Source organism: Theobroma umbraticum, unplaced genomic scaffold (assembly GCF_002168275.2).
Source record: "Theobroma umbraticum cultivar Fairchild unplaced genomic scaffold, ASM216827v3 scaffold_228.0, whole genome shotgun sequence".
NCBI lineage: Eukaryota > Viridiplantae > Streptophyta > Magnoliopsida > Malvales > Malvaceae > Theobroma > Theobroma umbraticum.
Genome location: NW_018397274.1, coordinates 1,008,000 through 1,031,297, shown reverse-complemented (window position 1 = coordinate 1,031,297; position 23,298 = coordinate 1,008,000). Strand labels below are relative to the sequence as shown.

Sequence of the window (23,298 nt, the reverse complement as noted above, 5' to 3'; positions counted from 1 at the left end):
AATTTAGAAATTAAATTAACTGATTTTTAAATGTAAAAACTAAATTAACAAAAATATATAAATACAAAAATTATTCAAATATTTTCATCAAAATATTATCTAAATTTATAATTAAAATAATTTCAATATCTGAATTTACTTAAAACTCGATTATAAAATATCTTAATTTCATTGAAACTAGTCGACTAATCCAGCCAGTGGATTGCAAATAATTATTGCCATCCCAATCGGTGTAACACTAAACACTATTATTATTAACCCAAAATACCGAAACAGATCAACAAAATAGAAAAGAGAAGAAAAAGGTCTCTTTAGTCTCGTCTCTTCTACTCTCTGCTGCGGTCGCTTCTACTGCTACCTCACCTTCGATTTTCTCTTGGCTTAATGCCTTTCGCTTGTGCTTTTCTTTGATCGGCCGAATCTACTCTCGATTTCCTTTGCCCACTCTTCGATTCTCGCTTGTATCAATGTGAGCAACTAGGGTTTTCGATATTCAACCCACACTTTCCTTTTTATTTTTCTTGTTCATTGCATTGCCTTCACTCTAATTTCTAGGGTTTCAACCCTTTTCAATAATCTCATATTTTTTATCATCACTAATGTATTTGTTCTTTTCGCTTTTTATATTTAGTTCATGTCTTCAATAATCTAGGATTATCGGATATTGTTTGATTGTGTTTCAGTATGTTTGCCTATATCGGTTATTAACATTTCGCTTGCTGGTCTTTGTTTGACTTTGATCTGCTTTAAATTCGTGTTTTTCAGGGATATATTTTGATTTTTTTCTTTTAAATGCTAATTTTTCTTTTTTGTATTTTGTTAATTTTTCCCGAAGCTCTTGAGCTGCTTCTATGTTTTGCTGATATTTGCTGTCTTGTAATGTAGATTTCGACGTAAAAAGTGTAAATTGACATTGAGATTGTTGGAGCTATACATTGCAGAGATGGCAAATTTACAAATGACCGGTATTCTAGAAAAGGTATTGTCATCTATGCTCATGTGAACAATTTTTTTATTTTGTGTTTTCCTCTGTGCTTGCATTAGCTCTTACATTTTACTCAAGTTTATAGATGAATGTCAAAAAAAAAAAAAGAGACTCATCTGATATAATCTGATGACTTATATATTGTGCTTGCAGATGACTGGGAAAGATAAAGATTACAGATATATGGCTACATCTGATTTGTTAAATGAGCTAAACAAGGAGGGCTTTAAGGCTGATTCTGACCTTGAAATAAAGTTGTCAAATATTATCCTCCAGCAACTCGATGATGTAGCTGGTGATGTTTCTGGCTTGGCTGTCAAATGGTAGTTTTTGGCTCTCTGTCCTCATGGCGTTTGCGTTAATATGTTTGTGTATTTTAGGCTTGCCAGATTTTGGCTGCCATCATGCTAGACCAGTTTATATTCAACAAGACTCTGCTTTCTTACATTGGTGTATTAAAAGTTTTGTTGTTTTTATCATATTATAATTACTGTTAATTGTGTTATGATATTAAGAATACGCAATAGAATGTATTAAGACGTTTTAAGTTGAATGATCTACTCTCTAGCTTTTTCAAAGTTGTTGAACATTTTGATTTTGGTTTGGGATGGGGTAAACTGGTTTGCAGATTGTCCAATTCTCTTCTGAAATTACAGTCTACCTCTTCTGTGACCTTTATGTTATATCACATGGACGTTGCCATGACAACCTTAGTGAACTGACTCATGTCATGTTTTTCTCCTGTATTTTGTACTGCTTGTTGCTTTGCTTTACGCTGTTGATTTTAACTTTGTGTTGCAGTCTTGCTCCATTGGTGAAGAAGGTTGGTGAACCAAGAGTTGTGGAGATGACCAATAAACTCTGTGATAATTTGCTTAATGGCAAAGATCAACACCGTGACATTGCAAGCATAGCTTTGAAGACAATCATTGCTGAAATTACTACTCCATCTCTTGCACAATCCATTTTAATTTCTCTATCACCTCAATTGATAAGAGGAATAACTGGCCCGGTAAGTTTCTAAAGGCAGCTTGTCCTTGTGATTGAAAACATCAGTAGATTCATTGTGTAAGTCTTTTCTTTTGAAAAATACTGTTTTAGTTTCTTGTTTAGCTAAAGCTGCTAATTTCTGATGCAAAAGTTTAATTCCACAAAGATTTATGGCCAATAATATTTTTCTTATAAATTTCTGGAAAATACTCATTTCATTTTACCATGGTATCATGTTAAGCATATGTAGGACCATAGCTTTGGATAAATTTTAAGACTAATATTGCTTCCTCTGTTATGTTGTATTTTTGCAGTTAAAGAATATAAACTTATATTTTTTCATCTTGTTCTGAATCTTTTGTACTGGTCCATGGTAATTTATTTGTTAATATATTTTTGCAGGGGACTAGCACAGAAATTAAATGTGAATGTCTTGACATTTTATGTGATGTCCTTCACAAATTTGGAAATCTAATGGCAGCTGACCATGAGATGCTTTTAAATGCACTGTTATCACAATTGAGTTCCAATCAAGCTAGCGTTAGAAAGAAGACAGTTTCATGTATTGGTAAGAGGAACTAAATCATATCAAGTCTGTTTTATTTGGTGATTGTTTTGATTTTCCTTTTGCATCTGGATTGATTTACTTTTCTATAAACTTGATTTTGATATGCTTAAACAAATACTGGCACTGTGGAACCTTTTGTGGACCAACAGCTCAACTTGAGCTTTCTCTTCTTTTAAAAGTTTTGGTCAATATTGGCAAACCTAGATGTCTTCTTTTTCTTGTTATTTATTAGATGCATGCCAAAAAGGAACAATGAGGAGGGAGGTTTTACTTCTTTGATGTGTTGTGATGTTTATGACAGCTGGCTAAACAGTCTTTTGTTTTCAGCATCTCTTTCTTCAAGCTTGTCAGATGAATTGTTAGCAAAGACAACCATTGAAGTTGTACGGAACTTAGGAAGTAAGGGAACAAAATCTGAATTGATACGCACAAATATCCAAATGATTGGTGCTCTGAGGTGATTATCTCTTTCTACTCATACTATTTATGAATAAAGTTGCCAAATTTAGTGTGCTTTTTCTTTGCATTTTGTTGCTTAAACTTTTAACCCCAAGGTTAATTTTATTGAAATTTTTGTTCCTTAAAACTGTCTAATAATGAGGTGTGCTTGGTTCAAGTAGGCGTCCCATTATACATCAGTATATTAGAAAATTTGTTGTTATGGTTGATTGTTTTGGTCCTAGTGGCACCAGATCTGATAAGTTGAAGCTAGTGGTTCTTTTGTGATGGCTCAAACATTACAAATATATTAACCTGTTGCTAGTTCAATTTCAAATGCTGGATTGCTTTATCTTCTAACTGGAGTCGGATGATTTATCATGTGTTGAAGTCATCAATATGCTCAAAAAAATTTAATTTTTTGAATGTTGTATTATTAGCAAATGGTTCTTAAAGCAATGTGTGACCGTTGTTATTTTGTTTCTTTACGGGTTCTTGTGAGTGTTAAATCTTTGGAGGTTACAATTCCAGTGTTGTGTTATTTTATATGCATGTTACTAACAAAATTTATGTTGTTATTGTATTCCAGCCGTGCTGTTGGGTATCGTTTTGGACCCCATCTTGAAGACACTGTGCCAGTGCTTATTAATTACTGCACAACTGCATCAGAAAATGATGAGGAGCTTCGGGAGTATAGCTTGCAGGTTCTGAGAATTGCTTTGTCTCTTAGAGATTGTCATAGGGTGCATTAGTATGTAGTGTGCATTAGGACTTGAGATTGTCAGTTTCCTTGGGGGGTTGGGTAACTTTATTATGTTATAATTTATATGCTCATAACTGTCTATGTTTGATTTCAGGCACTGGAAAGTTTTTTGCTTAGGTGCCCTAGGGATATTTCCTCCTATTGTGATGAAATTCTTCACCTTGCTTTGGAGTATTTAAGTTATGATCCAAACTTTACTGATAACATGGAGGAAGATACCGATGATGAGAATCATGAGGAGGAGGAAGATGAGTATGTTTTTTTATTTATGTATCTAAGATGATTTAAATTCTATTGGTGCATGGAAGACTAGTTATTTATATCCAGCTCTTCATTGTTTTATAGTGAGAGTGCAAATGAATATACTGATGATGAAGATGTAAGCTGGAAAGTTCGACGAGCAGCTGCTAAATGTTTAGCGGCATTAATTGTTTCTCGCCCTGAGATGCTATGTAAACTGTATGAGGAGGTATATATTTGCCTTTCTAGCAGGAATTTCTTAGTATAATTGCTACACAACTTGTTAAAGATTTAATTGTCTCTTTGTGCAGGCTTGCCCTAAGTTGATAGATAGATTTAAAGAAAGGGAAGAAAATGTCAAGGTACAGTTGAATAAATGGTTTATAGATATTTCTTTCTTCACATCAGTTTGGTCATTAAAGAATGATACCATTGTAGATGGATGTTTTCAATACGTTCATTGAGCTACTACGCCAAACTGGAAATGTGACTAAAGGGCAGACTGACATGAATGAACTCAGGCAAGTTTCTCATATCATTCAAGTGGCAATGATGGATTTTTATTATTGATACATAGTCATGTTATGTAGGTATTTATTTGCTATTAAATATTTGATTTAAAAAATTTTAAATAATGCCTGAAGTTGAATTCAAAGTGGAGAAATATTATGAGATATGCAAAATTATTCTATAGGGTTGAAATGAAATATAATTTGGCTTAAGGCATCTGAAACTTGGAATGATTTGAAACCTGCTTGAACTTGAAATGATCTTGACCTGAGATAACTGGATCCTTGAGTGACCTTGACACTAGATTTGCTGAACCCAAATGATTCAAACTTTAGAAGAACTCAAATAGCAATGTTTATCTAGCTTATTCCTCTGTTTTATTCTCTTTAAATTCTTCTGATTTATCTTTTAACTCTTGTTCAGAACTCTTGAGCAACCTTAATGAAATAAAGTGCTTGAATGCATGTGTCTTATCCTCTGGTGTGGAATTATAATTTTGTAATTGTCTTCGGAATCATGTAATTGAGGTACCAGACAACTCTAGGCAATTAGCATCCTCTCTTTGCCCTAATTAGTGCTCTGATGAAGGACTTTTTGCTCTGCTGCAGTGATGCAGAACTCTATTCGATCACCTTGAAATCCTCATCATCTGCAGTAGTTATTAATCTTGCTGTTATTTTTTTTGCTAACGATCTTGTATCACCCCTTTTTTATTCTTCAATATCTTCATTATTATTAAATATAGGGTTTGAGTTCACTGTTTAAATTAAGTTTCATCATTTGAGGGCCTTTCTTGGCCATACTATTAAACTATAACAATGAAATTCGATTTCCAATACCTTGCTTGAGATCTTTTCCTTTTCAGCCTGGGTCTCTCATGTGATTTTATTCACATATAAGTGCTATTGTTGTGCAGTCCAAGATGGTTATTGAAGCAGGAGGTGCCAAAAATCGTTAAATCCATAAATCGGCAGTTACGTGAGAAATCTATCAAGACAAAGGTTAGAATTGCTGACAAGATTTATAGTTTATAGCATATCATTTGTTATTTGGCATAACATATCATTGGATCTACAGGTTGGTGCATTTTCTGTTTTGAAAGAACTTGTGGTTGTCTTGCCAGACTGCCTTGCTGATCACATTGGAACCCTCATACCTGGAATAGAGAAGGCACTAAATGTAAGTGACTTTCACACTTTTGGTGTGTGCAAGCATTCTTTTTTGTGTGGTTATTTTTAGTTTTGTCATCTTTCCAAATATTTTCTTTTGTAAAATTTCCAGGATAAATCTTCTACTTCAAATTTGAAGATTGAAGCACTTATATTTACAAGATTGGTGCTGGCATCACATTCTCCTTCTGTTTTTCACCCGTACATTAAGGTAAAAATAGTGTTCTCGTGTTTATGTGGATGCTCAAACCCAGTGCTATGGTGATTCCGAATGATCAAAGTTCATTTATCCGTTTTGTGTGCTAAAGGCTCATGTGCTTCATGCTTTTGAATATAGCATATTAATGTGAAAAAAATGCTGTTGTTTCACCTCTTTGACTGGGGTATCTGGTTTCCTGTAAGTGAAAACTAGGTAAAAGGAAAAAACAAAAGCTAAACAAGAAAGATCTGTACTGGTAACATGATCTTGTCATTGAAATTAACTTATTGTACTACAGGCTGTTTGTATATTATCGTAAGTTTTTGATGCTTAAACATGGGTTTTGTTGGTGATCCTTTTCAATTTTCTAACAATAATGTGAAGACTACTCGGAATATAAATTGTTTGATGTTTCTTTGTTGCTTCTTTTATCAGCCAGTTTTCTTAGTCATGGATTGGCCATTTGTGCCTAAAAAAATGTTGTTAACTGCATTAATCCATGAACAATGTGATCTCTGCTTAGAACCGTTATAAAATGTTTTTCTGCTACAGAAATTTCAGTCCCTTCATCTGTTCTTGGTAATTAATGCGATGTTTTATCATTTATTTTTAAAATTTTTAGTTTCTTGATCACCTTCACAAGATGTATACAATATTTTTGAGGCAATAGTTGTTTCCCTTTTTGTTTTAATCTTTGTTTTCCTTTTTCCCTTTTTTTTTTCTGTGGTCAATATTAGTTTATTCTGTGATGATCTTACTAAATATGTCATGCAGGATCTTTCCAGTCCTGTTTTATCCGCTGTTGGTGAGCGTTATTACAAAGTTACAGCTGAGGCATTAAGAGTATGTGGGGAACTTGTCCGTGTTGTGCGGCCAAATCTTGAGGTGGGACATCTCTGTTGCAATTTGAGATTCGGTTTAGCAGCTTTTTTATTGCTGGAATGATGTTTGGATCTGAATCTGATTTAAACGTTTTGTATATCCAATAGTTAAGTAATTTCAGGTTGCTTGACTTAATGACTACAGTAAATGATATACTGCAGGTTTTGGATTTTGATTTTAAACCTTATGTTCATCCAATCTATAATGCGATAATGTCCCGCTTGACTAACCAAGATCAAGATCAGGTAAGGAGAGTTTTTCTTCTCTTTTTTTTTTTGACAGTTTTGTTTTCCCCCCTTCTTGTTATGTTTCTTCTGAGATTAGTTGCATTGGATGATTTGTCTTGTGTATACTTCATACATTTTTCTCCTGTTTTCCCTCTTTTTCAGGAGGTTAAGGAGTGTGCTATTTCTTGCATGGGGCTTGCCATTTCAACTTTTGGTGATAACCTTGGAGCAGAATTACCTGCATGCCTTCCTGTACTTGTTGATCGAATGGGAAATGAGATAACCCGACTTACTGCTGTGAAGGTTAGTTGCATTAGGTGCTTTTGATGGTATCACTTGTTTAGTCCAATCATCAAAATTTTAAAGTAATGTTAATAAAGATAAGTATTATTCTCTTAATTAACAATATATTGGTGATGAAATATTAGTTCTCTTGTGGTTGCTCTTGTTCAAGGTCAATAATTTTTGGCTCTACATTAAACCGGGGGTGTTTGCATAGGCTTGAGCATAGTCAATTTGTTGGAACTCCCAATACTCAATTGGATGCTCTGGGTCAGATTTTATCTTTTCCCTATATTGTTCAAACTTTGATAAATAGAGGACTATTTCTTACAAGTGCATGGGCAACTAGTTTCGTTGCATTGATGATGAATGTCATGATCTAGGCGTTTCTTAGTCTATGATAAAATTTCTTTAACTGCAGTTTTTTGTAATTAATCATTTGTTGGGTGGAACACAGTCGGTTTACTTGATTATAGGTTTTATGACTCTAGATGGAAATTTCAGACTTGCTGTTTATTTATTTTGATTGGATCTGTTTATACTTTGTTGGAAGTGAGGTGTATGTATGGTGGTTTTGATTTGCTCATACAAGTTAGTGTGTCGCCTCTTAATCTGTCCAATTTTGGATTCAGGCATTTGCTGTTATTGCTGCCTCTCCACTTTGGGTAGATCTATCATGTGTTCTGGAGCATGTAATTGCGGAGTTGACTGGATTCCTGCGGAAGGTATGGAAGTTTGCTTCTTGTTAAATTAGTGAACATTTTTATGGTGATACATAATTTGGAAGGTATGGAAGTTTGCTTCTTGTTAAATTAGTGAACATTTTTATGGTGATACATAATTTATGTGTTTGATCTAAATTTTAATTGACCACAGGCTAATCGGGCTTTGAGGCAGGCAACTCTAGGGACACTAAATTCATTAATTGTGGCCTATGGAGATAAAATTGGTCCGTCTGCATATGAAGTTATTATTGTGGAACTTTCTACTCTGATTAGGTTCTATTCCTACTTCATCTGTTACTTTGGTTTGCTTTTTTAGAAGTTGGGCATGGCTGTTATCTACCTGATTGCTTTCTAAACCCCATTTCTTTACGCCAGTGACTCTGACTTGCATATGACGGCTCTTGCTCTTGAACTCTGCTGCACCCTAATGGCTGACAAAAGATCCAGTCGAAATGTTGGTTCTGCTGTTAGAAACAGGGTTCTTCCTCAGGCACTAACTTTGATCAAGAGCTCATTGCTACAGGGCCAAGCTCTATTGGTATCTGCTTTTCATTTTACTGAGATTATGTCTGCTTTAGGATGATTTTACATGTCTATGAACCTTCTTTGTTGGAAATTACAGGCATTGCAAAATTTTTTTGCTGCCTTGGTGTATTCAGCAAATACTAGTTTTGATGCATTACTGGAATCTCTTCTTTCAAGTGCAAAACCGTCTCCTCAATCTGGTGGAGTAGCAAAACAAGCATTGTATTCAATAGCTCAATGTGTGGCTGTTCTCTGCCTCGCTGCTGGTGATCAGAAATGCTCATCTACAGTTAAAATGCTTACTGACATCCTTAAAGATGACAGCACTACCAATTCGGTAACTTTCCTCAGTTAAAACATTTCATTGAGTCCCCTTGATGTTTCTATTGCATTAATGGTATTCTTGCAAGGAAGTTGACAATAGGCTAGTCAATAAGCATTGTTTGTATATTACTGATTTGTTTGAGGATGTTGTTCCTTTACTGTTGAATTTGGATTCTAGTAATTTACATGTGATGTGGTCCCTCTGTTGTTGAGTTTAGATTTCTAGCAATTGTCCATATCAGTTTTATTTCATGTTATTCCAAGGATTTTTTAGACCTGTATTTATGAAGGGTGTCTATGCTCCTGGTATGCTGTTTGACTAAAAACAGGATTTAGCCAAGAATATCATACTCATTAGAGGTAGCAAAAGCTGACTTGGCTCGACCAACCTGCACAACCTAACCAAAACCCAACTTGCATTTACTAAAACTGTGACTTAAACTTGATTCATATTTCCTTATGGAGTAATATGGCAAAGGTCTGCTTAAACTTCAAAGTCATGCCTAGACCCAACCTAGATCAACCTCTGAAAGTGAACAGCCTGAACCCAAGCTGATAAAACTTGAACTCAAAGTCACCTAGATAAAGCCAAAACCCAAAATGACCTGAACCTGAATGTTCAACCTGAAACTGACCCAACCAGAGTTGCACCCCTATAATTTATATTGACAAATGAAGTTGTATTATAGTAACATGGATTTGTTTCCCCTGACATCTTTATTCTTTGAAATGATTTATAACCTATGCTTAACTTTTATGTATTATAACTTTTTCTGTTTGCTGCATTTTATTTTGCAGGACTGAAAAAATTATTATTACTTTGTTATTATTATTTTTTAGATTTCTTAAAATATTGTATTTCAATATAAGGAAGAAAGAGAAAGAATGAATATTAGGTTAAACTGGAGGCTGAGCAATGAATTGAAACTGATGTTTCTAAATGCTAGTTCATTTTAAAGAAAACTAGGTTTTGAAATGGTATGTGGTATGTGGAAAAAAAGAAGCTAGAAGAAAGAAAAAAAGTTAGTTTAGGTTTTTCCTTTTGGCAAGGTTAGAATTATAAGCTTCTTTCAATATGGATCTAATTAGCTTAATCCAGCTTCTTGCCTCTGGATGGCATCATTCTGTTGTCGCTGCATTTCCCTTCTAAATCGTAATCCAACCCCTTGCCAAAGCATGCACCTAACAGTAATGAAATTAGCATCCGGTGTCTTTAATGGCCGCTGAAACAGGCCCTAATAGTAATTTAATGATTTTCTTTGATTAGTTGGATCTATAACATAATCAAGCAGTATTGTTTCTCAACATTTTGAAATATCTCTTTAGCATGATGTTCTTGGCTTTGAAGCAGTTGAATTAAGTGTGTTCTCTCCATTTTGAATTGCCTTTCATCTGAAGGTTTAAATTGGTTTCAAATATTTTAATGTACATGAGTCTTAGTGATGCAAATTTGCATAGTTTATACTTTCATGCATACTTTTATGAGTTGTTTGAAGTTTTTTTGCTTCTTGTCTCTTTCTGGAAGTACATGATTACTCAACACGTGTTCACATACTTTTTTCTCTGTGCCTATTATAACAGGCTAAGCAGCACCTTGCGTTGCTCTGTTTGGGGGAGATTGGGAGGAGGAAAGATCTGAGCTCACATGCCCATATTGAGACTATAATTATTGAGTCCTTCCAATCTCCTTTTGAAGAGATAAAGTCTGCTGCTTCTTATGCTCTTGGCAATATAGCTGTTGGCAATCTGTCCAAGTATTTACCTTTCATCTTGGACCAGATTGATAATCAGCAGAAGAAACAGTATCTGTTGCTTCATTCTCTCAAGGAGGTATGTTTCCTTGAAGTCTTGCACAAACCTAACTGGGCATTTTGTCTGATGCAGCATATTTATTTTTAATTCATATCATCATGTAGGTTATCGTAAGGCAATCTGTAGATAAAGCTGAGTTTCAGGATTCAAGTGTTGAGAAAATTCTCAAACTACTCTTTAACCACTGTGAAAGTGAGGAAGAGGGGGTCCGTAACGTAGTGGCAGAGTGCCTTGGTAAAATTGCACTTATCGAACCAGTAAAACTCATTCCTGCACTTAAGGTATCTCCGCAGCAGAAATCCAATGGTGCTTTGTTCCTCTGCTGAGCTTTTGACATTTGGATGGAACTTAATAGGGCATCTTTGTTGTCTTCATTTCGAATTCCTTACAGGTAAGAACAACCAGTGCAGCTGCATTTACTAGGGCAACAGTTGTCATTGCTGTAAAATATTCTATTGTGGAGCGGCCAGAGAAGATAGATGAGATTATATACCCTGAGATTGCTTCATTCCTTATGCTTATCAAGGATCAGGACCGAGTAAGTGGCCTTTCACTGCTGATGACACCCAAAGAAAAAAGGATGCTGTTATGTTGTTGTCTATGGGTTTCTAAGCCTTATTCTTGTTTACATGATATCATTGGTGCAGCATGTTAGGCGTGCAGCTGTGTTGGCTTTAAGTACTTTTGCTCACAATAAGCCTAACTTAATCAAGGGACTTCTTCCGGAATTATTGCCGCTTCTCTACGATCAAACAATTGTTAAGGTAACTAAAAGATTTGCTTTATGCTGAGTGCGGTGATGATTCACTGTTAATTAGGTTGCTTATATGGTAATTTAGCATTGTCCACTTTGTGGTCAACATGGTTGTCCACATATTGGCACTACAGGTGAGCTTTCTGAGCAGTCATTATTCTTATTATTGTTGACGCTATTAACATATTTTTTTTAACCTTTAATTGCCTATACACTTTATAAGAATATCATTTAGGACTTACCTATGTTGGACTGTAGTTGAAACAAATATATGGTTCTGCTTGCATGCAAACCATGATTTTCGAAATGTACTAGCAGTTTTTTTTTTTTTTATTACTTTAGGGGGTGTCTGGTGATGGAAACTTTCTAATTTCTTGTGAATCTTTTGGTTTGCTTTTGTGAATCCTATCAAAAGTTGTTTTTTGCATTCATTTTGTTAGCTATCAGGCTTCTGTTTTCCCCAGTTCTCTACCATGATATTTCTGTTCTGATGTAGCTTATAGTGACATATGGTTTCATTCGTTAATTTTGTTTGTTTGTATTTGGTTTTGATGTTTGTTCTTTTATACTTGTCCTAACTTGTCCTCCCTGTTTCTTTGTTGTCGCTAGTAGGTATGTGGCATTTTTCTAATTTCATTTTAATTTCTGGCTTGGTGCAGCAAGAATTGATAAGAACTGTTGACCTTGGTCCTTTCAAGCACATTGTGGATGATGGGCTTGAGCTGAGAAAAGCAGCTTTTGAATGTGTAGACACATTGCTGGACAGTTGCCTTGATCAAGTGAACCCCTCATCTTTCATTGTTCCATACCTCAAATCTGGACTTGATGGTGAGCATGCTCCCCCATTATATTGTGGTTACAAACATTCTTGTATTCAGTCATTATATTGAATTATGTATAATAATTAGATGACTTGATTTATTATACCCATTAGAGTGTTTTTTCTTAAAAAAAATTTTGGGAATATTGTGTTATTGTGGGTTGTGCCTGGAACCAAAATATATTGTTAAAAGTAAATGAAATGATTATATATCTTAAAATATTCTCTTAGCTAAAAATTGTTTGTCCTTTGTCATTATGCACAAAGCTTCAGGCAACACTATCAAGGTTATTTGACTTGGGGTCATATAATACATGTATGCTTTAATAATTGCATTGCAATTGTTTTGATTGGTCATGTAGATCAAAATAAAGTGTGTATTAATCGAATGTAATAGTAAAGACTTGTCAATTTTAGGAAGTTACAAATAATTTGGGACAACCTAGAAAGAGGTGGATGATTGGGCACATTGAGTATATTTAAAAGCAAGGAACTCTTATTTTGACATGTAGTCTCTAGAGAGATATCAGTTATGGTCAATTTGAGAAATTTTATCTTTAAGGCTTATGAATTGTGTGTGGCATTGATTTTCTCATGATTTAACTGATTTGGATTTTTGCATTTCCAGATCATTACGACGTTAAGATGCCTTGCCATCTTATCCTTTCGAAACTCGCAGATAAATGTCCATCTGCTGTATTAGCAGGTATGTGATGAAATTGAATATGCTTTACTGAGATTTAGATGATTGTTTAACTTACATTGTTTATTGTCTGAATTTGATATTTAGTGTTGGACTCACTGGTGGATCCTCTTCAAAAGACGATTAATTTCAAGCCAAAGCAAGATGCTGTCAAACAGGAAGTAGATCGTAACGAAGATATGATCCGCAGTGCTCTGCGTGCAATTGCTTCCTTGAATCGAATAAGGTTTCGTGTTTCTACACTTATACGCAAATCCCCTCAATGCAGTGCTGTTTTTCCTCCTACTCTTGACTTGTATTAGACAATTGAGTTTTGATTTTTGAACTCTAGCCCTTTTCACGTTCATATACATATCTATAATGGCTGTAACTGGCAGGGGAAGAGTTTCCTTTTAATATGTCCCAATGATAACCAGGCAGAATGACGATTATTGGAAGATATTAATTTCATGGCTATATGCAACCCTTTTGTTTTTAATGTGCTGAATGATATTTGTTGTTTTGCAGTGGGGGAGATTGTAGCTTGAAGTTCAAGAACCTGATGAGTGAAATTTCAAAATCCCCTACGTTATGGGACAAGTACTACTCCATCAGGAACGAGTGAGAGTAGGTTTAGATTATCTTAAGAGGGGAATTATTGTTGTTATGATAGCGGCAGGCCTGCAGGAATTGACGAGCTTAAATGGTAATGGGGCTGAAATTGGAAGGAGTAAGGTTTATTGTCCCCTTAGTGGTTGTATGAAAATGGAAAGGGTTGAAAATTTTTAAATTTTGATTGGAGAAAACACTCAAATACTGAAGAAGGTATTTATTGGATATGGGTTTCCATTCATGTATAGGTCCAAGTACATTGTCTTAATCTTCTTCCATGGATTTGACTTTCATGCTCTCAGCCTTTTTAAATTTATTATTAAGTGAAATGAAAGAGATACATGCACCATTTTAAATTTTCCCAAATATTATTAAACAGATGCATACATGGATTTTGTTACTATACTTAGTTTTATAAAATGACAATAGGATGTTTTAGGTAATTTCGTGTTGGATTATATTAGTATGGATTTTGATAGGAATGATAAATGCACACATACACGTGGACAATTCGACTATATATAAATTTTATTTTTTTTTATTTTAAATATTTCGTGTATGGTACAAGTGAGAACACTATTTGAATTCCTATACTGTGATTTCTTTTAGGTTGAAGTGTGAATTCGATCTTCATACTATTTGAATTTTGTGATTTTAATCCCTCTTATCTCTATTTTAATAAATTTAATCTCATTAAAAGTTGATTAAAGAAAAATGGAATAAAAGTGTTGAACTTCTGTAGTTATTATTTTGTTAATGATACGGCATGTTAATTGAACTTTTTTAATTACATGACACACATTAGTATAAAAAAAAACTTTAAATATTAATAAAAATACTAAAAGTTATATTAGCTACACATCCTGTTTCATCCACTGACCCATAGCTTCTTCATCAACCAAAACTGCATTTACACCATGAGATTCCATCTTGGTGTCTGGAATCTGTTCAAATGCATGAGTTTATGGGCACAAAATAAGTAACCATTTTTTTTTTTGAAAATTTCTTGTCTAATTGGAAAGATAAATCCCAACTAAAAGTAATTGCAACTAATAACTATGTTTTTAGTCATTGCCCTCTTTAAAATCAATCTCAATGCATTTTCAGTAAAATGTAATTTGACCTTAAAAGCTAAACTGTAACAAGATTTTTGAATTTTTGAAGCTGGAAGATGTAGAAAAAGATGAGGCCTGACTTGTAAGTGATTTCCGCGTGGAAAAAGCAACCACGCGTAAAAGTAGGTCCCACGCCAATGGTTTGGAGTTGAAATAGTCGAAGAAGCAAAATTTTGGAAATCACGTGAACGCTTTTCATTAGTCAAGTCAATTTGCTTTCCATTTTATTCCATTCGGCAACATTATTTACTCTCCAAATTGATTCCTTTCTTGTCTTGCTCCTCCTCATGGAAGATGATGGTACCGTCTCCACTTCCACTTCCACTTCCACTCCATCATCATCTTCATCTTCTTTTCAGTGGAAATATGATGTTTTCTTGAGCTTTAGTGGTGAAGATACCCGCAAGGGCTTCACAGACCATCTATATTCTTGTTTAAGAGAGAAAGGATTCATCACTTTCAGAGATGACCCAAAGCTTGAGAAAGGAAAAAGCATCGGACCACAGCTCCTCAAAGCAATTGGAGAATCATGGTGCTCAATCATCGTTTTCTCCAAAAGGTATGCTTCTTCAAGTTGGTGTCTAGATGAACTTGTTGAGATTCTTAAACAGCAGAAAGAGAGGGGACATGAGATCTACCCTGTTTTTTATGATGTTGAGCCACGTGACCTACGGAAACAGAAAGGGAGCGTTGAAGATGCCTTTGCTCAACATGAAAAGAGATATAATCAAGACAAGACGAGAAGGTGGCGAGATGCTTTACTTGAAGCGTCTTGTATCACTGGATGGGAGTTAAAAGATAGGTACCTCCTTCTTCCATTAACATTGTTTGACCTTTTTTCTTCTATGGTAATATAATTTTTTCTTTGAAAATCAAATATAATATGATTATATGGTAACTTAATATGCTTATTATACGTTTATTTAAATAGATTAAAAAATTACATTTATTTCTTATTATTATTTTTATATTGTCAATAAAGAAAGAAATGAAAATGGAGAATGTCTAACACAAGAACAGTAGCATAGAGGAGAGAGATCCATTTTGATACGAGCATAGTTTAACTTTTTAAAATATCTTTACGTAAGTGAAAATTTAAATAAATTTTAATATCATTTGTCACGAATTTACTTTTTCAACTCAACGTGTTTATTAATTAGAGAAAAGTTTTATTTAAAATTTTCAAACTTATCTCATCTATATCTATGATACATATATTAATATCAACAATAGTTAAGTACTAATTTTATTTTTTACATTACATTTTATTCTATTAGTTATATCTAAAAATAAATTCTTAGAAAGTTTAATTGCCTATATCAACAATATTAAGATTAATACGAACAAAAAATAAAAAAAATTTAATTAATGTTAATTAAAAATAAACTAAATAATGTTGTGAATAATTTTTTAATATAGTGGTTTTAGTGCATGTATTAATAAAAAAATTTATCCCTACAACAACGTCTGTTGATAAAATTCTAATATAATATAAATCAAACAGTAATTTTTATTTTCTCATTCAAGATGTTTATTTGACCTTTTGGGTTTATAGGTACGAATCGGAACTCATGCAAGACGTCATTAGAGTGATATCGAAAAAGTTATGTCAAACATATTCAAGTGTTTATAATGAATTGATTGGAATTAATTCACGTTTGGTGGAGTTGCGTGACAAAATATGCTTTCGGAAAGATGATGTTCGCATTGTAGGAATTTGTGGAATGGGTGGTGTAGGTAAAACAACTCTTGCAAGAGTTGTGTATAACCATATGTCTGGTTATTTTGAAGGTAAATGCTTTCTTGCTGATGTTCGAGAAGTTGCAATGAAATCCGGGCTTGTTACTTTACAAAAACAACTTCTTTCTGTGCTGTTACCTGGGCAAGATTTCCAATTTTTTAATGTTGAAGACGGAATTGAAATTATAAAACGTAGGTTAAGTCACAAAAGGGTTCTTGTTGTTGTTGATGATGTCGATAACATGCAACACTTAAAATGCTTGGTTCAAAAGCGTGATTGGTTTGGTTTAGGGAGTAGAATCATCATAACATCTAGAGATGAGCATCTGTTGTTGCGAAACTACAGAGTGGATGATGTGTGTAAGCCTACAACATTGGATCACTTTGAAGCCCTACGGCTTTTAAGTTTGAAAGCTTTCCAAAGTGACACACCAAAAGATGGTTTCATGTCACTTTCCCAAAGTGTTGTGAAATATGCTAGTGGCCTTCCATTAGCTCTTGATGTTTTGGGCTCTTTTCTTTGTGGTAGAGATGCAGATCAATGGAGACATGCCATAGAAAGCCTGAAGAGTGAGCCTGACAAAGAAATTAACAATTGTCTTAAAATAAGTTTTGATGGATTATCTGAAACACAGAAGAAAATATTTTTAGATATCGCGCATTTCTTTAAAGGATGGGACAGAGATTTTGTAACAAAAATATTGGACGGCTGTGGGTATAGTCCAGGTGTTGGACTACATGTTCTGATCGAGAGATCTCTCATAACAGTTGAAAACAACAAAATTTGGATGCATGATTTACTACAAGAGATGGGAAGACATATTGTTCGACAGAAGTCTCCCGATGAACCTGGCAAACGATGTAGATTATCGGAGGAAAGAGATGTATATCAAGTGCTAACACAAAACTCGGTTAGTGTTTCATAAAGAGTATAATTAGTTTACTCTCTACTTATCTTGGCAATTTATCCATCTTCTTTGTGTAAAGCCTTATGATACTCTTGATGTTTAGGGTACAGAAGCGATTGAAGGCATGATCATCAACAGCACTATAGGGTACAAATATATATCTCCTTTTTATCTTTATCTTCATTAATTACAAAAACCTGAATTTCTAAAATACAAATAGTAGATGACATATTTATTTTTTATAAATTATTAAATTAATTATTTTATTCTTAATTATTGATTTTTCTTATTAAATTGAGCTATTCTTGATTAATGAATATAATTCTCATGCATTATATTACTTCTTATAAAATACAGTATGCTGCTATAAAATGAATAAACATCTCAAATGTATTATTTGATCCTATTTTAATTTATTTTATTAAGTATAATAGTTTTATGTTACACATTTTCAACTTCCATTTATTTCTTTCTGAAATTATATATAAAAGTAATGGTATGAAATAAAATGTTTTTTTAACTATTTAAATAAACATATAAGCATATTACATTTTTACCATGTAAAAATAAAATAATTAGTTTTCTTTATAAGGGAATAAAAGACTTGAAATCGATTCTAACATTTACATTATGACTATTAATATATATTAATTAAACATTTTATCGATTAGTTTCATGAAATTAATAATTGATTGATATTCCTTTTGTTTATATATCCATATATAATTTTATTAACTATATAATAATTAAGATTTTTTAAATATATTTTTAATCATAATTTTACTTTATTTAATTAAGTTTATATATTGTATATGCCACATTTTTAATTTATTTTTATTTAATAAGAAATTTTTTTTTCCTTTGAATTACCCTTAGCTGTCAAATGGCAGCCTATTAAGCCTACTGAGGGCTTCATAAATGGCAGCCAATTTAAACAGTATGGAATGGATATGCCAAACATGTTTTATATATTTAAAGAAATTGTACTGATTTTCATTTTATACAAAAGTACTGAGTTACAATATTTATGGAGATTGTAAAATAGGTAACTGAAGAAATATTCATGTATCGATTAAACCAATTTCTAAAATACAAATTTGGAATGACGTTACCTAAAAGTGTATAGTAACTTATTGGTTATTGATTTTGATGATATATTATTAGTACATTAATTAATGCTACCAAAATACGAAAAGGAAAAACTGTGACAGCTTGATAAAGGAATCTAAATTTTGATTGAATCTGGACAAGAAATAAGAATGTGAAAGACAAATTAGAAATGAATACATTTGAAGACTTAAATAATTTTTGTGGAGGATGAAACTCAAGTTCATGAGCATATACTCCAGCTATGTAGGTTGTTGGATTGCTCTATATGTTGTGATGCTCATTTGTCTTTTTGCCTTTGCTTATCATTTATTAGGGTGCACAAGGCTTTCACTTTGAGGGCTGACGCCTTCTTGAAGATGAAAAAACTAAGATTGCTCATGGTTCATGGTCTCCTAAAAGCTTGTGATCTCACATATCTTTCCAATGAGTTACGGTTTTTTGAGTGGGCTGGATGTCCTTTAAAATCATTGCCTTGGGACTTCCAACCAAACAACCTTGTTGCACTTCTCCTACCTAATAGCTGCATTAAACAACTATGGAACGGAGAAAGAGTAAGAATTACTTTATTTTATGTTGGCCTTTTAGTTTGTCTTCATATAAATTACCAATAATTTGATTTATATCGTTACAAAATAACTTTTTTCTTTCTTTTTATTGTTTCTTCAACAGCTTTTAAATAAATTGAAATTCATTGACCTTCAAGACTCTCCAAAGTTGATCAAGACGCCAGACTTCGCGAAGGCCGAAAATTTGGAAAGTTTGAATTTGGAAGACTGCACCAGTTTAGCACATGTCCATCCATCCATTGCATTTTTACCAAACCTTAAGCTTTTGAATTTAAGAAACTGCAAAAGCCTTAGGAGTTTCCCAACCAAAATTAGAATGGAATCTCTTAAAACATTTATTCTTTCAGGCTGCTCAAATCTCCGAAGGTTGCCAGAGATCACCGGGGAAATGGAATGTTTGGTGGAGCTCTATTTGGACGGGACAAGTGTTAAAGAACTTCCCTCTTCATTTAGACATCTCAGCAATCTCGAAAGTTTGAATTTGGAAGGTTGTACCAGCTTATTAGATGTCCATCCATCCATATTATTTTTACCCAAGCTCAAACTTTTGAATTTAAGAAACTGCACAAGTCTTAGGAGTCTCTCAACCAATATTGGAATGCAGTCTCTTGAAACGTTGATTCTTTCAGGCTGCATGAATCTTCAAAGGTTTCCAGAGATTACCGGAAAAATGGAACGTTTGCTGGAGCTCCATTTAGATGGCACAAGTATTGAAGAACTTCCCTCTTCTATTGGACATCTCAGCAGTCTACAAGTTCTTGATCTCTCGGGTTGCTCTCAACTTGAAATTTCACCACCAACTTTCCTACAGTGGATATATAGGAAGGGCTGCAGAGTACTACTATCAAGTCTGAATCACATGCTTTCCCAAAAAAGCCCGAATTCCATGGCTCTGAGGTTACCTCGTTTATCAGGTTTGAGTTCTTTAAAAGAGCTGAATATAAGCGGTAGGAATCTTTGTGAAGGGGCTCTTCCTAGTGATATACGTTGCTTATTCTCATTGGAAACACTGATTCTTAAGGATAACAATTTCGTCAGCCTACCTACAAATCTTTGCCAACTTTCCAAGCTCAATCTTCTCGAATTGGCGGATTGTAAATTGCTTGAAACATTGCCTCAGCTTCCATCAAGCATAGCCGCAGTAGGGTTGGATGGTTGCGATTCATTGGAAATAGTTCCAAATCCAACAAAAGCGTATACTAGATCGTATGGGATGCATTATTATGGTGTTAACTGCTTTAAATTGGCTGCGAATGATAATGCATTAAGAATTCTAAAAGGACATCTTAAGGTACATTTCTCAAGCTCTCTTACTCTTACCTTCAAGAATTTATGATAGTAAATTAATGGATTAATTACATATTTGTTATCTCAATAACAGTAAAATTATCGATTTCATACTTAAAATTTTAAAAGTAACAATTAGATAATTTAATTTCATTGAATATGAATGATTTGAATCTTTGATTAATAATGTTGCTTAAATCGGTAATGTGACAAAAAAATAATTAAGAAAAAAGTGTATATATGTGACACATCATTTTTTGTTTTTGTTTTTGTTTTTTTTATTTTTATTTTTTGATCACGTCATCCGTTTGCCTAACAATATCAATTAAACTGTTCAAACCGACTAATTGAACTAAAGTCTAAGCATCTAATTAAGAACTTCAAACTCCAGGCATTGAAAGCTTCAATATAATTCTATTGCAAAATGTGTATTTAATCCTCAACTAATTCATTACCCAATCACGGGGTTTTGTTTTGCAGGCAGCTGCGAATGTAAGACAACGATTTGACATTCTTATACCTGGCAGTGAAATCTTTGAATGGTTTAGTCACCAGAGTGAGGAATGTTCAGTAATGATACCCAATTTGCAGAATGATATTCAGTGGATGGGATTTGCCTTGTGCTGTGCTCTTGTGCCTGCCTCTAATAATGCTGCTTGGAGGGGGGAGGAAATTAACTGTACCATTAAAATCCATTTTGGAGATTTTGCTTTTTGGAAACCTACTGATGGGTTTCCTTTTAATAGCAAATCAGGCCGAATCTCCAAGGACCACCTTTGGCTAAGCTATTTGCCTCGTGATATTTTAGACAATTTTTTGAAGTACCAAAGTGACGATTATGAGATTTTACGGAGAGGAGATTGGATACATAGTTGTACTGGAATCAAGATGTTATTCAACACACGCAACATTGGTACTAAGGTGAACAAGTGTGGGGCTCGATTAGTGTATCCAAGTGATTTGGAGGACTTGGACCCAACGATGGAGCAGCCTAGCACTCCAACTTCACTAAATTCTCATCACGGGTTGAGCAAAAAAAGAAAAAGATACTCTTGATGGATCAACAGGTAATCTCTAGTCTTTATAATTCCTTGTCCTCACAACTTCTATACATGACTAAAATTGGACTTTAATTATTTCTATTTTTTCTGGCAAAGTAAGATCCGGGATTATCTCTTATAAATTTAATTTGCATTTATAACCTTTGTTCTTTATGTCCAGGTTGAAAAGGTCATAAAAGCAGGATAGGATAGGAGTGAAATCCTTTGCAGATATCATTTTGGTCCTCTCATCTTTGCCATTAGCATTTCAGTCTAGCTAGTTGTGCACGCTTTGATAGCTTTGCGCGAATGTAGTATTAATGAAGCCTAAGTTGTGTTTTAACAAGCATTTGAATATTTCATTTTTTTAATAAGTGTTTGTACTCTTTATTTGAAAAGTTGGATTCAAATCCTACGGTGTCCTCTTGTGGTTTACAAAGTTTAAAATTGTGTATGCCAAGTGAATAAAATAGCACTTCAATTGTGCTGCTACTCTACAATATCTAATTCTTGCCATTTTTAGTTTTGTTCCTTATATTTAAGATAAGTGGCACATTTTAATTGGAATTGATAGCCTGAGGAAATTTATTGGAGACATTGTTTTTCTGTACACATTTTATGAAGTTATTGCTTTTGTAATTTTTTTTAACTACACTTCTAATGTTTTGAATTGAAATGTTTTATATGTGACGATCGAATGTGGTGGTATTAGAGTGACTCATATATATATATATATATATATATATGTGTGTGTGTGTGTGTGTATGTACGTGCACGCCCGTGCGCTTTAATACAATCTATTTGAAATAGATCACGATAGTATCTAATCTAATCGAATATATAATTTAATCGAGCAGAACAAAAATATTTTGAGTATTAGAGCTAAGATAGTTTATGGAATCTTTAAGAAATACTTATAAGCTTTAAATAGAAAATTTACAGACTTAAAACAAAACTCCATAGGATAAGAAAATCCATATATACATATATATATATATATATATATATATTTCATAATGTCATAATAGGTAGGGGTGACAATTAGATGGACAATCATTTTGGATAGAAGAAAATTGAAATCATTTTCAGGTTTGAGTCATTTCGATTTGACATTAAGATTATTCAGGTTCTCGTCATCTTGGATTTAAGTTATTGATTTTTAAAGTCAAGTCAAATTGGAAATGGATGGATCGTTTAAATTGAGTGAAATTTGATAAATACATAAATTAGCTCCCAACTCATATCAAAAAAGTCAATTTAGATCTTATCTTTTTCTTGCATTCAAATAAATCATTAAGTTTTTATTTCAAATCAAATAAGTTCCTCAAATTAACCATGGACTAACTTCCATTAGTCAATGGTACAATCAATAACTTTTTATGCTATGTTATTGACGTGACAAGTTGATATATTTTCTTGATGACAACAATGTCATGTAGTAGATGACGTGACGTAAAAAATTGTTAACTAAAAATTGAGTTGTTTTTTTATCCATCCAAATATCCAAAAATTATTAGTTAGAGATTTGAAAAAAAAAATTTTAAAAAAAACCCAATTACTTTAAACTAATTATTATCATTTCTTAACTGATTTTCATTTTCTTAATTGAAATTATCATTCCTAACAAAAAAAAATCTTCACTTTATTCAACATTTTTTAAACCCAACATATTTTATAGTCAGAATGTCTTCTCCTTATCTACAATTCCTATTCCTCTTTTAAAAATTACTTTTTAGGTAGTCTTAAATTTTCAAAAACTCTGAAAGATATGCAAATAGAATCTATTATTGTTAGTAAATAAAATTTAACACCATTAAATTTTCTTTACAGATTTTAAAGAAAAGAAGAACATCATATTTCCCTTATGGATTCTAGGGAAGAGAAGTGAAAGATTTGACTTTTTTTTACAAATTCTAAAGAAGAGAAGAAACAGATTTGACTTTCGTTTATCGTAAAATAATATTATGTGTCTTTGCTAATTTAAGTATTATACACGTTATGTGTTCTACTTTACTCTTCCTCTTT

General features: G+C 33.2%; 3 protein-coding genes across 3 annotated transcripts; all 3 read left to right on the top strand.

Annotated features, from left to right (window-relative positions):
* Positions 1–249: 249 nt before the first annotated feature.
* Positions 250–13,856, top strand: LOC110427200 (cullin-associated and neddylation dissociated). The gene is made up of 29 exons (XM_021442659.2): positions 250–469; positions 886–979; positions 1,139–1,308; positions 1,787–1,997; positions 2,378–2,543; positions 2,871–3,000; positions 3,571–3,685; positions 3,839–3,996; positions 4,090–4,213; positions 4,296–4,346; positions 4,423–4,505; positions 5,411–5,495; positions 5,572–5,673; positions 5,776–5,874; positions 6,637–6,747; positions 6,906–6,989; positions 7,134–7,274; positions 7,886–7,978; positions 8,130–8,251; positions 8,354–8,516; positions 8,601–8,840; positions 10,409–10,657; positions 10,744–10,920; positions 11,031–11,177; positions 11,287–11,403; positions 12,053–12,221; positions 12,842–12,919; positions 13,004–13,142; positions 13,424–13,856. The coding sequence occupies exons 2-29, from the start codon at positions 944–946 to the stop codon at positions 13,518–13,520; spliced, it is 3,657 nt and encodes a 1,218-aa protein (XP_021298334.1). The 5' UTR covers positions 250–469; positions 886–943; the 3' UTR covers positions 13,521–13,856.
* A 963-nt stretch (positions 13,857–14,819) lies between these two features.
* On the top strand, positions 14,820–15,479 carry LOC149526413 (disease resistance protein RPV1-like). The gene has a single exon (XM_089785457.1). It carries the CDS (start codon positions 14,910–14,912, stop codon positions 15,477–15,479), a length of 570 nt encoding a protein of 189 aa, XP_089641583.1. The 5' UTR covers positions 14,820–14,909.
* A 698-nt stretch (positions 15,480–16,177) lies between these two features.
* On the top strand, positions 16,178–21,775 carry LOC110427092 (disease resistance-like protein DSC1). The gene is made up of 6 exons (XM_021442500.2): positions 16,178–17,273; positions 17,374–17,417; positions 18,694–18,931; positions 19,050–20,237; positions 20,714–21,300; positions 21,455–21,775. Exons 1-5 carry the CDS (start codon positions 16,194–16,196, stop codon positions 21,287–21,289), a joined length of 3,126 nt encoding a protein of 1,041 aa, XP_021298175.2. The 5' UTR covers positions 16,178–16,193; the 3' UTR covers positions 21,290–21,300; positions 21,455–21,775.
* Positions 21,776–23,298: the final 1,523 nt, after the last annotated feature.